Genomic DNA, 15589 nt, shown 5'->3' with positions numbered 1-15589 from the left:
TTTATTTTGCATTTCCCTAATGACTAATGATTTTGAGCACCTTTTTATATGATTATTAGCCATTTGAATATCCTTTTGGTTAATGCCTATTCAACTCACTTTCTCATTTAAAAAAAGGTCCCTTGTTCTCATCAGTTTGGGGGAGTCCTTTATATATTGTGGACTTTATAAGTCTTTTTTTGTATATACATACTGCAGTTCTCCTCTCTGGGTCTGTAACTTGCCATCTTCCTCTTCATGGCTTCTTTTGATGAAAGAAATTCTCAATTTTAATGAAAATCGTGTATCAGTTTCTTTTTCCTTAAGGTTAGTTTTTGTGTATGTGTGTGCTGTTTAAGAGATGTTTACTTACTCCAAGGTGATGAAGATGTTCTCCTATTTGTTTATTTTCTAGAAGCTTTTCATAAAATTGTTATTTTGAAACATTTTCAAACCAGCAGCAAAGTTGCAGGAATATAGTACAATGAATTCATGTATGTCTTTCACTTAAATTCACCAATTAAGAATTTTTTAATAACTTTTTTTTAATAACTGCTTTTTTTCCCCCCTAAAGAAATGCCTGCATATGGGTAAAAAAATCCAAGGGGTCTGAAGGATAATGAAATGGCAAGTGAATCTTCTAATTGCCCTGACCATGTTCTCCTCCACTAAGGCAACCATATTAGCACTTTCTTACACATGCTTATAGATTGCTTACACATGCTTTTGCTTTTCCGTAGATATGTATCACTATATTTATGAACATTCCTTTTGTTTATTTACCAAGCGGGACATATAAATGAGGCTGTCCTGAACATTGCTCCTTTACTGAACACTGTGTCTGAGTGACCTTCCCCTATCAGCCTTTTTGGGAAATGACCTTACTCCTTTTACGGGCTGTAATTAAATGATTTGTATTGAAGCTTTTTAATTTAAAGCTACTGATTCCTCCTGAAGGGATCAATTAGGTTGTGTTTACTCTTTTCTTTTCACACACCTGCTGCAGTAAACATCCTTGTGCATAGGACTTTGTGTGATCAGGCAATGAAATGGCTCCTTCCGAGGGTATGGGTGTTTACAATTCTGTTGGTTCTGGCCAAATTACCAAAAAGGTTATAATGGCTTAAAACCTCAAGCAACACGTGATCCCGCCTTTCCTCTCCCTGGAGGGGTAGGATTTAAATAAGCAGAGAAGAGGGAAGAGAACACTTACAATGGAAGAGGCAGCATAAACAAAGGCATAGAGTGAAGTTTCTTAACCTCTGCATTATTGATATTTTTGGCCAGATAGTTCCTTGTTGAGGGAGCTGTCCTGTGTGTTGTAGGATATTTAGCAGCATCCCTGGTCTCTACCCACTAGATCCCGGTAACCAGCCACCCTTTCCCCATATGAGGTGTAACAACCCAGAAGTCCTCCCCACATTGCCAAGTGTTCCTGGGGGGCTAATTCCCTAGGATAAGAAGCCTGGCTTGGAGGAAGGGATGCTTGAGGATCAAGGTACAGCGGGTGTGCGCGTATATGCACATGCGCACGCGTACAACATGAGAGGACACGTGGAAATTGTGTTCTTGAGGGCTTCAGGTTTAGTCTGAGGAGAGGTCTATTTCTTTTCTTGACTATCATCTTTTTAAAAAGCCCACATTGTGGGACTCCCTTTTCTGGGTGTTGTTGTTTGGTGAGGTGACAAAGTCACAAAATAGTCCCTCTACCCCTTTATTAATAATGAGCAACTCAGGGCCAGTGCTTCCAGTGCCCACACCTTGATCATGACCTTTAATATCATTTGAATCTTTCTACGACCTGAAAGGGCACTGATCCCTGACCAGGGAACTGAGGCTCAGAGAGAGGGGTAGAAGCTGGTGTTGTCCAACCCTGAGCCTGGGGTCACTGCACTTGCCACTGCTCTGCTCCAAGAGGCTTTACCAGCTGACTTAGCCTCTGCAGTTTCTGAAAGCACAGTGTGGAGCCATTCGCATATATTTTAGTCATTATTTCCATCCGTTGAGCCTTAGAATAGGCTCTAAGTCATCGTTCTCTCTCTCTCCTCACGTTTTGGTTTATTTTTGGAAGTGAGATCAATGGATTGCCCTTTGCTTTCTTTCAGGAACCTCTCTGCTGCTTTTCTAACCACACCCAGGGGTACAGCGCATGGTTGGACCTTCATGGAATATATGACAGCCCCTTTCCGGCTCAGTTTCCTGATCAGCAGAATGATAGCTATGCTCCCACACTCTGCAGGTCTTGGTGTATTATTATTAAGCTTGCTTCTTGATAGAGATAACTTGCTATTTCAAGCAATAAATAATGATAAATATGTAACTTCAGCTTCCAATGAAGTTCCTGGTGCATAGTAGATGCTCAGAAAATGTTTGTGGAATGACAAAATGTATAATCACATGGTTACCAAAGAACAGTACCACCTGGGCAAGTATGGAATCTGCCTGGGTCCTGGGCCTCAAGGGCCCCTGAACTGTGGAATGCCATCCCCAACGTTTTCCATGTCCCTCCATTGGCCATTGGTCACCTGTGCCATCCACCTGGTGCTGTTGAACCCAACTTGAACCCACTTCAGTGCTGGTCCTCTTTTCTCCTCTTTAGCATGCTCTGCAATCCTCTAGCTAATGCATGGGGTTGACCAGGTACCCCAGAGGAGCTTTGGGATGTGTGCCTATGGGGTTGTCCTAGGGACTCATGACTTGGCCCAGTTCCAGGAGGGCTCTTTAGTTAAAACATCTTTTCTTGCTGGCCAGGGTGTATTTCTTTTGCAGAATCACATGAAATTAGGCTGTCAGAATGGTGCTAAAACACTGATTTTAGGTGACTCAGATTGTGTGTGTGTATGTGTGTGTGTGTGTGTGTATCTCCATCCCACAAAGATACCTGCATGGGCCTCCACATACCCTAAGGGTAACCGTGTCTAGTAGGCCATCATTAATTCATTCATTTGGAAAGTCATTCAGTGGAGTTCAAGCCTTCAAATGACCCCCAATTAAGTGGAGTAGTCTTTTCAAGGGCTATATTATTATTGTATATTATTGTTATTGCTATTGTTATTTTTTTTAAAAGATTTTATTTATTTATTTGACAGACAGAGATCACAAGTAGGCAGAGAGGCAGGCAGAGAGAGAGGGGGAGGCAGGCTCCCTGCTGAGCAGAGAGCCTGACACGGGGCTCGATCCTGAGACCCTGGGATCATGACCTGAGCCGAAGGCAGAGGCTTTAACCCACTGAGCCACCCAGGCATCCCTGGTTGGCTGTTCTTGTAATGAGCCCATTTTCCTTTCTTCCTATCCTACTCTTCTGACTTGACGCTTCTCCCCTTGTCAGATGAAATGAAAAAATGCACTGAAACACAATCATCTCCTGGATGTGAGGGCAGCTGAGAGCCGTGACATCCTTTGCAGCCCATACTTAGGAAAGCCTTCCAGAAAATCTTGGAAGAGCAGAGAAGAAAGGAGACAGATCGTTTTAGCCTGATAGAAAACCTTCCCAAAGCCTTCTGATTTATCCTGAGTGGCTTCAGGTAGGCTCATCAGATGCTTTCGAGGTGGCACCAGGCAGGGGTCCCAGCTCCTCCAAGAGCACAGGTAAGGGGTCTGTGGCCTCTGCCTTACACTGTTGTCCCACCTGCCACTCCGGAGCTCCCTTGCACAGTCTTCTTCGCCCAGCAAGGGTATGGATCCCTATCAGGACCTGTTGCATCTCTGGAAATGACCTCAGTCTTTAGAATATTTGTTCTTTTTGGCTTTTCAAACAATGTCCTCGTTTTGCCAGAGGAAAAGGGAAAGAGACTCTCTAAACGAGCAGGCCACCCTTTGTTCTGGGCCCATAAATCTGGCGCGAACACATGTCCGGCCTTCCCGCCCCTCCTGCATCATTGTCCCCGCTGCTGATTAATAGGTCAGAGCTAACTTTAAACTGGCATTTCCTGACCAGCCCATCTCCCAGCCCCCCTCCTTCCCCTCCTGCCCAGTGGTTCTTTAAAAACCCGCCGTATTTTAGAGCATGATTTCACTCCTCCTTGCAACTCTTCGTCACAGTGGGCTCCCATGCGAGCACGATTTCACTCCTCCTTGCACCTCTTCATCACAGTGGGCTCCCATGCGACGGCTCTAACTTTGGCCAAAGCTGTCTGCATGGCTCAGGAGCTGGCTGGAGGGAGGGCTCTGGCTGAGGGATGGACATGCAGCGTTTGTAGGAGGGAGTGTTGTGCGACATCTGGCCTGTCTAGTCTTAGACAACTCTGCCTGCACACCACCCTGGGGCCTCATGCAGAGAGACTGTTCTGTTTTGCCTTTGTCTTCCTTTAATGACCTGTGAGTTACTGAATTATATCTCATCCATGAAAAACGATGTTGAAGAGAAGGTACTGACATGGAAAGATGTTTTTGATGTTGACTAAGTAAAGAAGGGTACAAGAGTGGAGTGTATCTTGTACACTTCTCACAGTGACTTTGTTTCACCTGCTTAACAAAGAGGTGGAAGATACATATACCTCAAAACTGAAGGCAGTTTTGAGAGCTGTCCTGTAAATTTGGGATAAGCCACCGCATCTTCACCTATGGCTACAACCTCCAACTTGTTAATAACTCAGTTAATAAAAATTCCAGTGGCATTTCCAGCCTTAGCCAGCTCATCTAACAATAGTTTCTGTGGATTGAAAACCTACTGATACTGGGCAACAGCTGGGGAAGGCCACAGCATCTCACACAGCTTAGCTGAGTTACTGGTCTGAACAACCCAGTGTTATCTGCATTTCATAGGGAGGATGTGGAAGTCAGCTGAGGGTAAGAGGCTGTTGGATAGTCACACAGCTCGTGAGTGAGAGTGGACTGGCAGTCCAGGTGTTTCCGATGCCAGAGGCCGTATTTTTCTCAATATTCTACTTCCCTCATAGTCAGTTTGGGGATTGGAAAACATGATTACCATGTAAAAATCTCAGTAAGCTTAGCAAGAGACCTTCTGCAAGTCCATATCTGGGGGTAACAGAACTTGGTTGGAAGGTCTGGTGGGGAGGTTAACTGTGGAGCTTCAGGGGCCTCCCTTACACTCCAGTGAACAACTCCTTCACTTCTTGGGTTCGAGACAACTGTGCACCTCTATACCCCAAAGCCTTTCGTGATAGTAACATCGAGGATAATAAAAGTGCACAGAGCTGGTGGTTGACTTCTCTGTTTTCCCGTCATTATCAGCCAATCAGGAAAACAAATTCATCATAAATAAACAGGGCCTAGGAGCATCCAACAGAAATAAACGATGGGTAACATTGAGCAAATTCAGTTTGCATCACTAAAAATTCTGGCTTTGGAAGACCCTAATTCCTTCCACATTTCAATCACTGGACTCTTCTGGAATAAATAATGCTCTGGATTAGTGGTGATGAAAGACCGAGATAATCTTAACTCACTCACAGTACATTAAAAAAAAGGCAAAATAAAACAACCTTTTGTGCTTATTGTTGTCACACACTCTCAATGTGGTCCCTCCAGTTGTGTTCAGGTATGCTCTTTCAAGGCTAGGGAGGCCGTAGTTAGTGTGAAAACTTTAGAAAATGTAGGTTGAAAAAATAATAATACAGGCCACTCCCAATCTCATAACAAAGATTTGCCCATTGTTGACATTTGTTGTATTTTTTCTTGAAGGTGTGTGTGTGTGTGTGTGTGTGTGTGTGTACCTAGCTATATGGCTTGGTAGTAGGTATATTGAATAGGATTAGGCTGTACCTTTCTGTAGCCTGCCTTGCTCATTCAACAGACCGAACATCTTTCCATGCTGGTAGCTATTCTATAATATCATTTTGCATGGTCAAGCAGAATTCATGATCTGATCTGCCATAAAAATGTTAACCTATTTCCTATTTTGCCCACTGCTTCTGATTTTGGTAGTTGTCAGGGAATTATTTATTGAAACCTTCCATGTGCTGAATTCTTTGTGAATCTATCCTGATAGGTGGCAGTGCCCTGCAACGGAGGGACCTCGGTTCCAGTCACATCTCTGTTCCCTAGTATCTCTTTGACTTTGTGTAAGTTACTTAAGTTCTCTGAGCCTCAGTTACCTTCTGTGGAGGAAAGGGGTAATGAACCTTTCCTCAAAGGGCTGTTGTAAAAATGCAGTGAGGTAAGATACACAGAGACTCTGGAAATTATATGGAAACTGCAGTGAACAGTTGCCATCACTGTTGCAGAGTGGGGTGCCCCCTCCAGCTTGAGGGAAAGAGGTCAGGGTGGTGTCTATGTGGGGCTGAGGAGACTGGTTGAGCCCTGAAGGGTGAGTTGGGGTGAGCAAGCAAAGGGGAGACTTCGAAAAATTCCTCTGGGCCTCTGCTTTAGTTATGCAATATGGAGCCAGGGGTCCGAGGGAGGACACCTTTCCTAATTTACCCCTGGATGTTAGGGGATGGTAGTGAGGGAGTGTTATTGGCATATTTGTTGCTATCTGGCCATGTGAGAGCAAATAGGTACTGTGGGCCTTGCAGGTGTGGCTTGCTTAGGAGCCTGGAGGGCATGGAGCTTGAGGCTGGCCATGGTGGTGCCTTGAGAGCAGCTTCCACTCTCCCTTCCGCTAGGCATTGCACTGTAGGACTTAGGCTGGCAAATCTCGGATAGAGCTGAGTCCCAATCCCTGCTTCCAACATTTGTCTGATCTTCAAATCTTATCTGTAAAATTGGGACAATGATACCAGCCTCAGCTGGTGTCATGAAGATAATGAGAGCTAATACATGCAGGGCTGACACCTGAAAACCTAAGTAGGTAGTAACTGTGGATTTTCTTCTCCACCTGTCCTGCCTCCCTTCCCTGCTCAGTGACTCTACCTCCTGCCTCTGCGTGACCTGAGGAGAACTGACAATGGCCAGGTGTTTGCAGAGGAGAGCAGACAGTGAGGGGAAACCACAGTGGATGGGAGCAGGGTGTGAACACTAGGGGAGAGGGGATGAGGGCTGAACCAGAAGCTTCAGATAAACCTCGGGATCCAATGTTCTGATCCAGACTGGACAGAGGTGACTTCCCCTGATGTTACTGCGGCCTCTAGGCTTCTGTTTGAGTTAAATTTTGGAACAGCCATACTAAAAAGCCAAATAAACTACAAATTTGTTTAAAGAAAAGAAAAAAAAAAAAAAAGAAATGAGACAGTCCCAAGACAACAGAGTGTAAAATCATAGCAGGTTAATACTCTTTACCCTCATCCTCTCCCTCTGCACTATCCACTCCAGCCTCCTCATATCCTTCTTTTTTATTTTATTTTATTTTATTTATTTATTTGAGAGAGAGAGAGAATGAGAGAGAAAGAGAGCATGAGAGGAAAGAGGTCAGAGGGAGAAGCAGACTTCCTGCCAAGCGGGGAGCCCAATATGGGACTCGATTCCGGGACTCCAGGATTATGACCTGAGCTGAAGGCAGTCGCTTAACCAACTGAGCCACCCAGGCGCCCCTCTCATAATCCTCTTAAGGGCAGCCATGTCCTCACGGGCCTCAGAAAACTCTCCTTCCTCCATGCCCTCACCCACATTCCTGTGAACAAAGGCACACTTGGCATACGTTGGGTCAAACTTGTGGGCCAGGCGAGCCCAGGCCTTTGCAGTGGCTGTGGTGCTGCTCAGCATGCACTCAGCTCGCTGTGCCTTGGCCAGGTCTGCACCAGGTACCACAGTGGGAGGCTGGTAATTAATGCCTACTTTGAAGCTAGTTAGGCACCAGTCCACAAACGGGATGGTACGCTTGGTCTCGATGGTGGCAGTGGCAACACTGACATCTTCGGGAACCAAGTCGCCCTGGGACAACAGGCAGCAAACCATGTATGGGTGATCTTTGCCCTCACTGCTGGGGTGAGGCTTTCAACAGATGCTGTTAAGAAGGAAAGAGAGCCCAGCAGCATTGGGGATTTCCCATAACCTTGCCTGGAAACAGAAGGCAAACCTAGAGGACTTTCTGAGATCTCTCTCTGGGATATGTGGGCAGCTTTAACTGTAGGACAGTACTAGTCAAAATGTGGTCCACAAGGCTGGTCCATGATGAGATATAAAACTGAGAGCAAATGCTAGGGAAATTTTACAAGAATTTGACAGAGGAATGTTGTGTGTGTTGAATCTAATGGGAAAAAAAAAGTTGAGTATTTTTGTATGTCCTTTAAAATTTTACATTTCTAGTAATTTATTTCTATTATGTTTCACAAATGTCACAGTCTGTGATACATTAATGAATTAAAACAAGACAAAACAAAGTGGGTTCTCCCCAAAGATGCTTTGAGAAGCACTGCTCTGGGCTACTCTATAAATGTCAAGCGTTATTCTTCTCCAGGGAGTTCCTGGCATTTTCACTTTGGAAGCAGATGTAGAATGATGGATCAGAAAGAGATCTGGATGGGGTCAGGAAGCCCTTGGTTCCCGGCCTCACCATACACACACTAGCTATGTGGTCTTGTAAAGCCTCTCCTATGATCAGTTTCATTATCTGTGAAATGAGGGTAATAAAACCTGCCACATGGGATTTGTGAGATTTAGTGTAGGTAAAGAGCCTAATGAGATCTCTGGCCTGTAGTAGGTACTAAAAATATTTGTTCCTTTTATCTCTTCCCTTTGTAGTTAACTTACATGTATAAAAATTTCAATGTTTAGCTTTCTTGGTCCCTTAAAAAATATTTCTCTCCATCCTAGTCTTTGGTTGTCCTAGGTTAATGAGGTTCTTTATATCTCCAAAATAATAGTCCCAGCGTTTTATGTACATTTGCCCTTAGTCACAATAAACCTGCAAGGTAGAGATTCTTCCATTCTGAAAGAGAGGAAACAGAAGTCATAGAGGTTGAATACCTTGCTTAAAGTCATACAACAATGTTAAGGACAGCTTGAAATTCTGACTTGTCCATTTACACAGTTGTCCTTCTGTACGGCCCTGCTTTCAATGGATGAACATTCCTTCTGGGGCCTTCAAATTTTTTTTTTTGAAGATTTTATTTATTTATTTGACAAAGAGACACACAGTGAGAGAGGGAACACAAGCAGGGGAGCAGCAGAAGGAGAGGGAGAAGCAGGCTTCCTGCCAAGCAGGGAACCCGATGGGGGTCTGGATTCCAGGACCCTGGGATCATGACCTGAGCCAAAGAGAGACACTTAACGACTGAGCCACCCAGGTGCCCCCAGTTTTTTAAAAAAAGATTTTATTTATTTGTTTGAGATAGAGAGAGTGAGAGAGAGCATGAGAGGGGAGAGGGTCCGAGGGAGAAGCAGATTCCCCATGGAACTGGGAGCACAGTGCGGGACTTGATCCCAGGACTCCAGGATCATGACCTGAGCGGAAGGCAGTAGCTTAACCAACTGGGCCACCCAGGTGCCTTGGAGCCCTCAGTTTTAAAGTCATGACTCTCCTTTCCTCTTCTATAGGTTCATTAAGTATATTTTCTCTTTTATAGGCTCAGTGAACTGTGTTCAAATGCCCAGTAAACCCAGGGGGGCCAGGGACCCTTGATCAGAGCCAGCGGCTGTATGAGGAGCTGGCAGAGTTGTACTTCTGGCAGTTTTTTATAGCAGAAAACAGCAGAGAGGGAGGGCTGGCCGTTGCTTCAGCCCATCTACCTCTGAGAAGGTCATGGAGAATGTTTTGGGATAGGTGTTTTCTCTTGACTCTGGAAATGAAACTCCGTCGTGTTTAGCTGTGGACACATCTGCCAAGGCAGCTGCTCACATTGCACAACTTATGCTTCTCACCAGCTAGCTCTGGCCTCACCGTAGGCAGAGAACATGACCATTGTTCTTGCTCAAGGATGGACTGCGGTGATGAAAGTAGACTCCAGGCTTCCCCCCATGGTTCCCACCATCTGTGAGATGAGGGTGAGGGTGACCAGGTGGGTTCTGGCTTCATGGTGAGAGAGACTTGAGTTTCAATTCCAGCTTTCTGTCTGGAATTGCTGAGCTTCTGTTTTCTCATTGGTAAAGTGGAGACAAGAATACGACTTGTCTCATGGGGAGGATTACATAGGCAGAGTTTATATCAGAGCTTGGTAATCATGGTGGCAAACCATTTCTATGAGCCAGAGTGGGTGCCAGGACTTTATTCATTAACTCATTTCATCCTCATCACAAACCCCATGAGCAGATATCATTATCCCTGCTTTGCAGAAGAGGAAGCTGAGGCAAGGGAGATTATGTGATTTATCCAAGGTCACATAGTAAGTGATGAACTTGGATTCACTTGGGGGAATCTGCACTCTCAGTTATCACTTGATACTGCTTCTCAGTACAATATTCAGTCAGCTTGTGCAGGAGAATTCCCTCTATTCCCCTTATGCAAGTAATGTTTTCTTTACCAGAAAAAGATCTGTCCTGTGAGATTTGAGACATGAAACTCAAATGCAGTTAATAAGAGTAGAAATTTATGAAGTCACTTTATAAAGAGTCTCCTAGATTGGCAGGACTTATAATGACAAGATTGAGGTATTTAAGATTGAGAAGATGGAGCAGAACATTCTGAAGCCATCCATGCAAATGAGGATTGAGGGAAGGCACAACAGTGCCTGGGCAGGGCCAGAGCCCATCCTGGCATTGGCCAAGCCAAAGTCTTGACTGATAGACTTTAAGAATTAAAATTCCATGGATACAACTATTCCCATTGACTCTGTCTGCCAAGAGGAGAAGGATGTTTGATGAGGAACATCAAACATGAGTTTGTGGTTTACCTGATGGCTGAATGTAAATGAGTGCATTGACATTCTGGTTTGTATAGCCATCTTTTTATGCTTGGTTGATATAAATCTTTGTGAGAGACTAACCTATTCATGTTCTAATCAGAATAGGTTTATGAGCTAGAAAATCATAGACTGAATCTTGGGGTAGGAGGATTTTACAAAAATAATAAAGACAGTTGTGGCTCCTTGGGGATAGCCAGTTGGACTTCTTCAGACAGTACTGTTCCTGCTGCCATGCACATTGTCCTCTTTCTCTCTTGGCTTCCAAAGATGCCATTGACTCTAGTCCAGGTGGTTGTGAAGGCCTCCCGTAGAAGCTCTGGACAGTTTTAATGGTTAGAAAGTTCTCTCTGGTCTAGCTTGAAAATCAGCCTGCCAGTTGTTCCAAACTTTCACTCCTGTTCTACACTTAGTCTGCTCCTCTGTCTTCGAGACAGCCCTTTGAGATTTGTGATGAGTACGGTCACCACTCCCAGGCTGTTTTCTTCTCTAGACCAAGGGCTTTCATTCCTTTCTTACATGGTGTTTGGAATCTTCATGAGCCTGGTTATTGACTCCACTTTTCCATGAGGTTGGAGAATTTCCATAGGCTTATCTAAGGGCAGAAGAGAGTGGACAGGGATAACACAAGGGGTCTGAGGCATAGCTCAAAGCCGCTGAGTGCAAGCAAGACATTTCATGGGTGATTCATGTTTTACCATAGTGATGGTGATGCGGACTCTGTCTTTTCATTCCAGATTTAATCTGTGGTTGTGTAATATAAATACAACACTCTTTATCATTCTTTTATCTTCTTCTGTCACATAGCTGCAGGAATGGTCATGTCCTGATGGACAAGCTCTCATGAGGTCTGTGGGTCCCAGGTGGCAGGTCTTGAGTCTCTTTGTGTGATTTATCATGGTGTCCAGAAGGTGGCTTACATTGCTGTAGGCATTGTCCAAGAAGGGTTTGTGGTGAAGGGTGGCAGGGAGAGGAGCTGCGTGGAATTTTGGCAGTGTCACCATGTTAAGTGCCCCAGCAGTCCTATCGAAGTGCTGTCATGGTGGAGATGTTACAGTGTGCGTGTGTAAGGGTGGCCACTGCAGCTTTGCTTAGAAGAGCATCTGTCTCAAGTTTTGGTCAAGTAAACTGTATGTAGGCTGGGGACACACAGAGGTAAACTAGTCCAAAGATGAGGAAGAGTACGGTGGCAGGGAAGGAGGTACAACATATATTTTATAAGTGAAAAAAACATTTTGTATAGTCTGATCCTATTTTTAGTGTAAGGAAAATTATACATGCTATAGAATCATACAGAAACACCTAGAAGAAGATATACACATGACTGTTAAAACTGGTAATCTGGTAGGGCAGAGTGGGAAATGGATTTTTAAAAAATGTTATGAGGTATGTATTTTCTACCTTTTTCTTTATAGATTTTTTTGTAGCTATCTTCCTTTTTCTTTTCATGTTTCTGTGTTTGAATGAAGGCATTTGGTTTTTGTAAATAAACATTGCATGGAACAGTGGATGTTATATGCAAACAATGAATCATGGAACACTACATCAAAAACTAATGATGTACTGTATGGTGACTAATATAACATAATTTAAAAAGAAGCAGTGATTTCTAAAAAAGAGCACTGCACTATGCTTATCTTTATTTTTTTTTAATAGTAGGTTTTAAGATGACAAAACTAGTGCATCATGGTAAAAATTCAAAAATTATAAAAAATTATATGCAGCGAATAGTAGGTCTGCTTACCATTTCACTCCCCAGAATTTTCTCTGTGCAGACTCAATCATGTATATAACAAAATGTCCCCTTAAAACCACCCACATACAAATGGGATCCTATGGTATTCTGCACTCTGCTTTTTAAAAAATTTAATAATATATCACGTAGAGTTTTTCCTATAATGACATATACAAATGATCATATGGTTGTTCCATAATTTGCTTACTAGACATTTAGGTTATTTTTTTCCTGTTATAAGCAGTGCTGTAAGTGATGTGTGCGGTAAATACATATAACAGCATGTTAAAACGGGGCTGTTTTAGTCTTAGTATCTGACCAGAGCTCCAGATCCCTAGAACAGGACAGTACTGAGCATCTGCCTCTGCAATCCTAAATGAAGAGCAAGCCCACCTAGACAGCCCCACTGAGATTGCACAGTCTCTTTTACCAGCATGGACCATCACTTGACCCCAGCGTTCGGTGGCAGAGATTAGAGAGGCTGGGAAGAGTGTTTTTTGGGAGAGTGTTGTCAGTGTGTCTCCTGTCCCTCCCTACTCCCATCTCTGAGGGGGAGGCTGAATGAAACCAATTGAGAAAGGCTTAGACTGAACCCATGAAGAGCGTGGCATCAGTCCTTGGGACCCGAGTTTGGGAAGGAGAGGCTGGGCTGGCCTGAGTTGGAAGAGAAAAAAAGAGAGAGAGCACCCTGCTGGGATCCAGGGACCCTCCACCTACAGAGGCAAGGAAAAGAACCAGTGTTCCACAGTTCTAGAAATGGGCCAGCAAGAGAGAGACAGACAAGAGCCACCTAAAGAGTGGCTCTTCCTAACAGGGTTTTCTGAAAGAATAGAAGAGAGGAGTGTTGAAAGCCCACAGCCTAAGGCAGAAGTTGAAAATAGTGGGATGGAGAGCCTCCAGGGCATATAGGGCACTCCAGTGGAAGCTCCCAAAGTGGGATATGTGGGAGACCCACACAAGCCCCCCAGCCCAGAGAGCAGCAGTGCCAGCCATGAGAAGCCCCGCTTCCTTTCCTTTGTCCTCTTTATCTGGGTCCTGTCCTATGGAGCCAGTGAGGTGAGGGAGAAGAAGACAGCCTTGCCTCCCTTTCCCACACTAGCATCCAGCCTTGAAGCAGACCTGAGCTGAAGAAGGGAGAAACTTTCAAATGCAGTTTGTTCTGGGGCACCTGCGTGGCTCAGTCGTTTAAGCATCCAACTCTTAATTTCTGCCCAGGTCATGATCTCAGAGTCATGAGAGTGAGTCTCCATGGAGCAGGCTTAATATCCACCCCTCTCAACCTATGTGTGCTCTCTCTCTCTCAAAAAAAAATTTGTTTTAAAGACTTTATTTATTTACTTGACAGAGATCACAAGTAGGCAGAGAGGCAGGCAGAGAGAGGAAGGGAAGCAGGCTCCCTGCGGAGCAGAGAGCCCGAAGTGGGGCTCGCTCCCAGGACCCTGGGATCATGACCAGAGCTGAAGGCTGAGACTTTAACCCACTGAGCCACCCAGGCGCCCCTCTCTCTCAAATTTTAAAAATTTATTTATTTGACAGAGAGGGAGAGAGCACAAGCAGGGGGAGCAGTAGGCAGAGGGAGAGGGAGAAGCAGGCTTTGCACTGAGCAGGGACCCTGTTGTGGGCTCCATCCCAGGACCCTAGGATCATGACCTGAGCTGAAGGCTGATGCTTAAACGACAGAGACACTGGGTTGAGCCGCTGCCTACGGCTCAGGTCATGATCTCAGGGTCCTGGGATCGAGTCCCGCATCGGCTCTCTGCTCAGCGGGGAGCCTGCTTTCCCCTCTCTCTCTGCCTGCCTCTCTGTCTACTTGTGATCTCTCTGTCAAATAAATAAATAAAATCTTTAAAAAAAAAAAACAAAAAAAAACGACAGAGACACTAAGGTGCCCCCCACCCCTTTAAAAAATGCAGTTTGTCAATTTGTTTAGAGTTTGGTTAAATATACTGGAGTGTGCTTTGAAATCATAGATTTTTTTGTGTGAGTTTAAGGAGCAGGTGAATTAGTATACAGGGTGAAAAAATGAAATAAAATTGCATTATATTGCCCCTTCTTGAGTCCAGCTCATTTGACATTCCTGGTGAACATGTATAATTTTACATGTAGCATGAATTTCTAGAAGTGGAATTTCTGTGCAAACAAGAGTATATTTAAAATTTTAATAAATGTGAAAAAGAAAAAAGTTGTTAATAGATGTAGTCAAATTGCCCTATAAATTATCTAATCCCATTTACATTTTCCCAGTGATGCATGAAAGTGGTATTTTCTTGACACCTCCTTTCTACTCCATGAGTATCAAATATTTTCATCTTTTCTACTCTACCAGGTTAAGAAAATGATATTCCATAATATATACATATTTTCATTATGAGAGAAATTAAGATATTAATATTTCTTTTTCTGTCAACACCATTGCAAATGCCCCTTGCTATCCGTTTTTTCCCCCATTGGGTTTGTCTTGTTCTTATTAATTTGTAAGAACTCTTTATATATTAAGGCATTAGCCGTTGGCCTATCACACATGTTGCAGATATTTATCCATGTATGTTATTTTATTTTATTTTTTGTTACTTGTTTTTTGATGTAGATTAATGTGCACTAATGAATTTTCAAGCGTGTGGATACTATTGCATAGAATGAATATAAATTTACTCTAGAGTGCTCCTGAATTCAGCAGAATTTTTTTTCTTTTTTTCTTTTCTCAGTTAGTAGATGTTACAAACCTAAATAAAACTATGGACATTGGGGAGGGTATGTGCTCTGGTGAGTGCTATGAATTTTGTAAGACTGATGATTCACAGACCTGTACCCCTGAAACAAATAGTACATTATATGTTAATTTAAAAAAAAGCAAAACCCATGGCAGGCAAGGGTCAGCCTTTGAGGTCAAATTGTTGGGAACCACAACCCTCGGCTGTACTTGTTCCACCTCAGAGCTGAACCCAGCCCTCCTGGGTTGAAGTTCAGCACTTAAGTCTCTTGTGAAGCCAGAAATCATTAAGTTGTTAATTTCTTCTTTAAAAAAAAAAAAAAAAAAGAATGTATTTATTTATTTGACAGAGAGAGAGAACACAAGTAGGCAGAGAGGTAGGCGGGGGTAGGGAGGTGGGGGAAGCAGGCTCCCTGCTGAGCAGAGAGCCCAGTGTGGGGCTCAGTCCCAGGACCCTGAGATCATGACCCTAGCCGAAGGCAGAGGCTT

At 43.9% G+C, this 15589-nt stretch overlaps 1 protein-coding gene across 1 annotated transcript; it reads right to left on the bottom strand.

The window, feature by feature from the left end:
• Positions 1-6466: 6466 nt before the first annotated feature.
• LOC123952551 (tubulin alpha chain-like) lies at positions 6467-7773 on the bottom strand. Its single transcript, XM_046021826.1, has 2 exons — positions 7446-7773; positions 6467-6474 (listed from the first exon to the last, which is right to left on the bottom strand). Exons 1-2 carry the CDS (start codon positions 7771-7773, stop codon positions 6467-6469), a joined length of 336 nt encoding a protein of 111 aa, XP_045877782.1.
• Positions 7774-15589: the final 7816 nt, after the last annotated feature.

The sequence above is a fragment of the Meles meles genome, chromosome 11 (genome assembly GCF_922984935.1).
Source record: "Meles meles chromosome 11, mMelMel3.1 paternal haplotype, whole genome shotgun sequence".
NCBI lineage: Eukaryota > Metazoa > Chordata > Mammalia > Carnivora > Mustelidae > Meles > Meles meles.
This window is presented reverse-complemented; position numbering and strand designations above follow the sequence as displayed.

Coding starts and splice junctions, on each gene's coding strand:
- LOC123952551 (XM_046021826.1), bottom strand. CDS start 7,773: ATGGTTTGCTGCCTGTTGTCCCAGGGCGACTTGGTTCCCGAAGATGTC.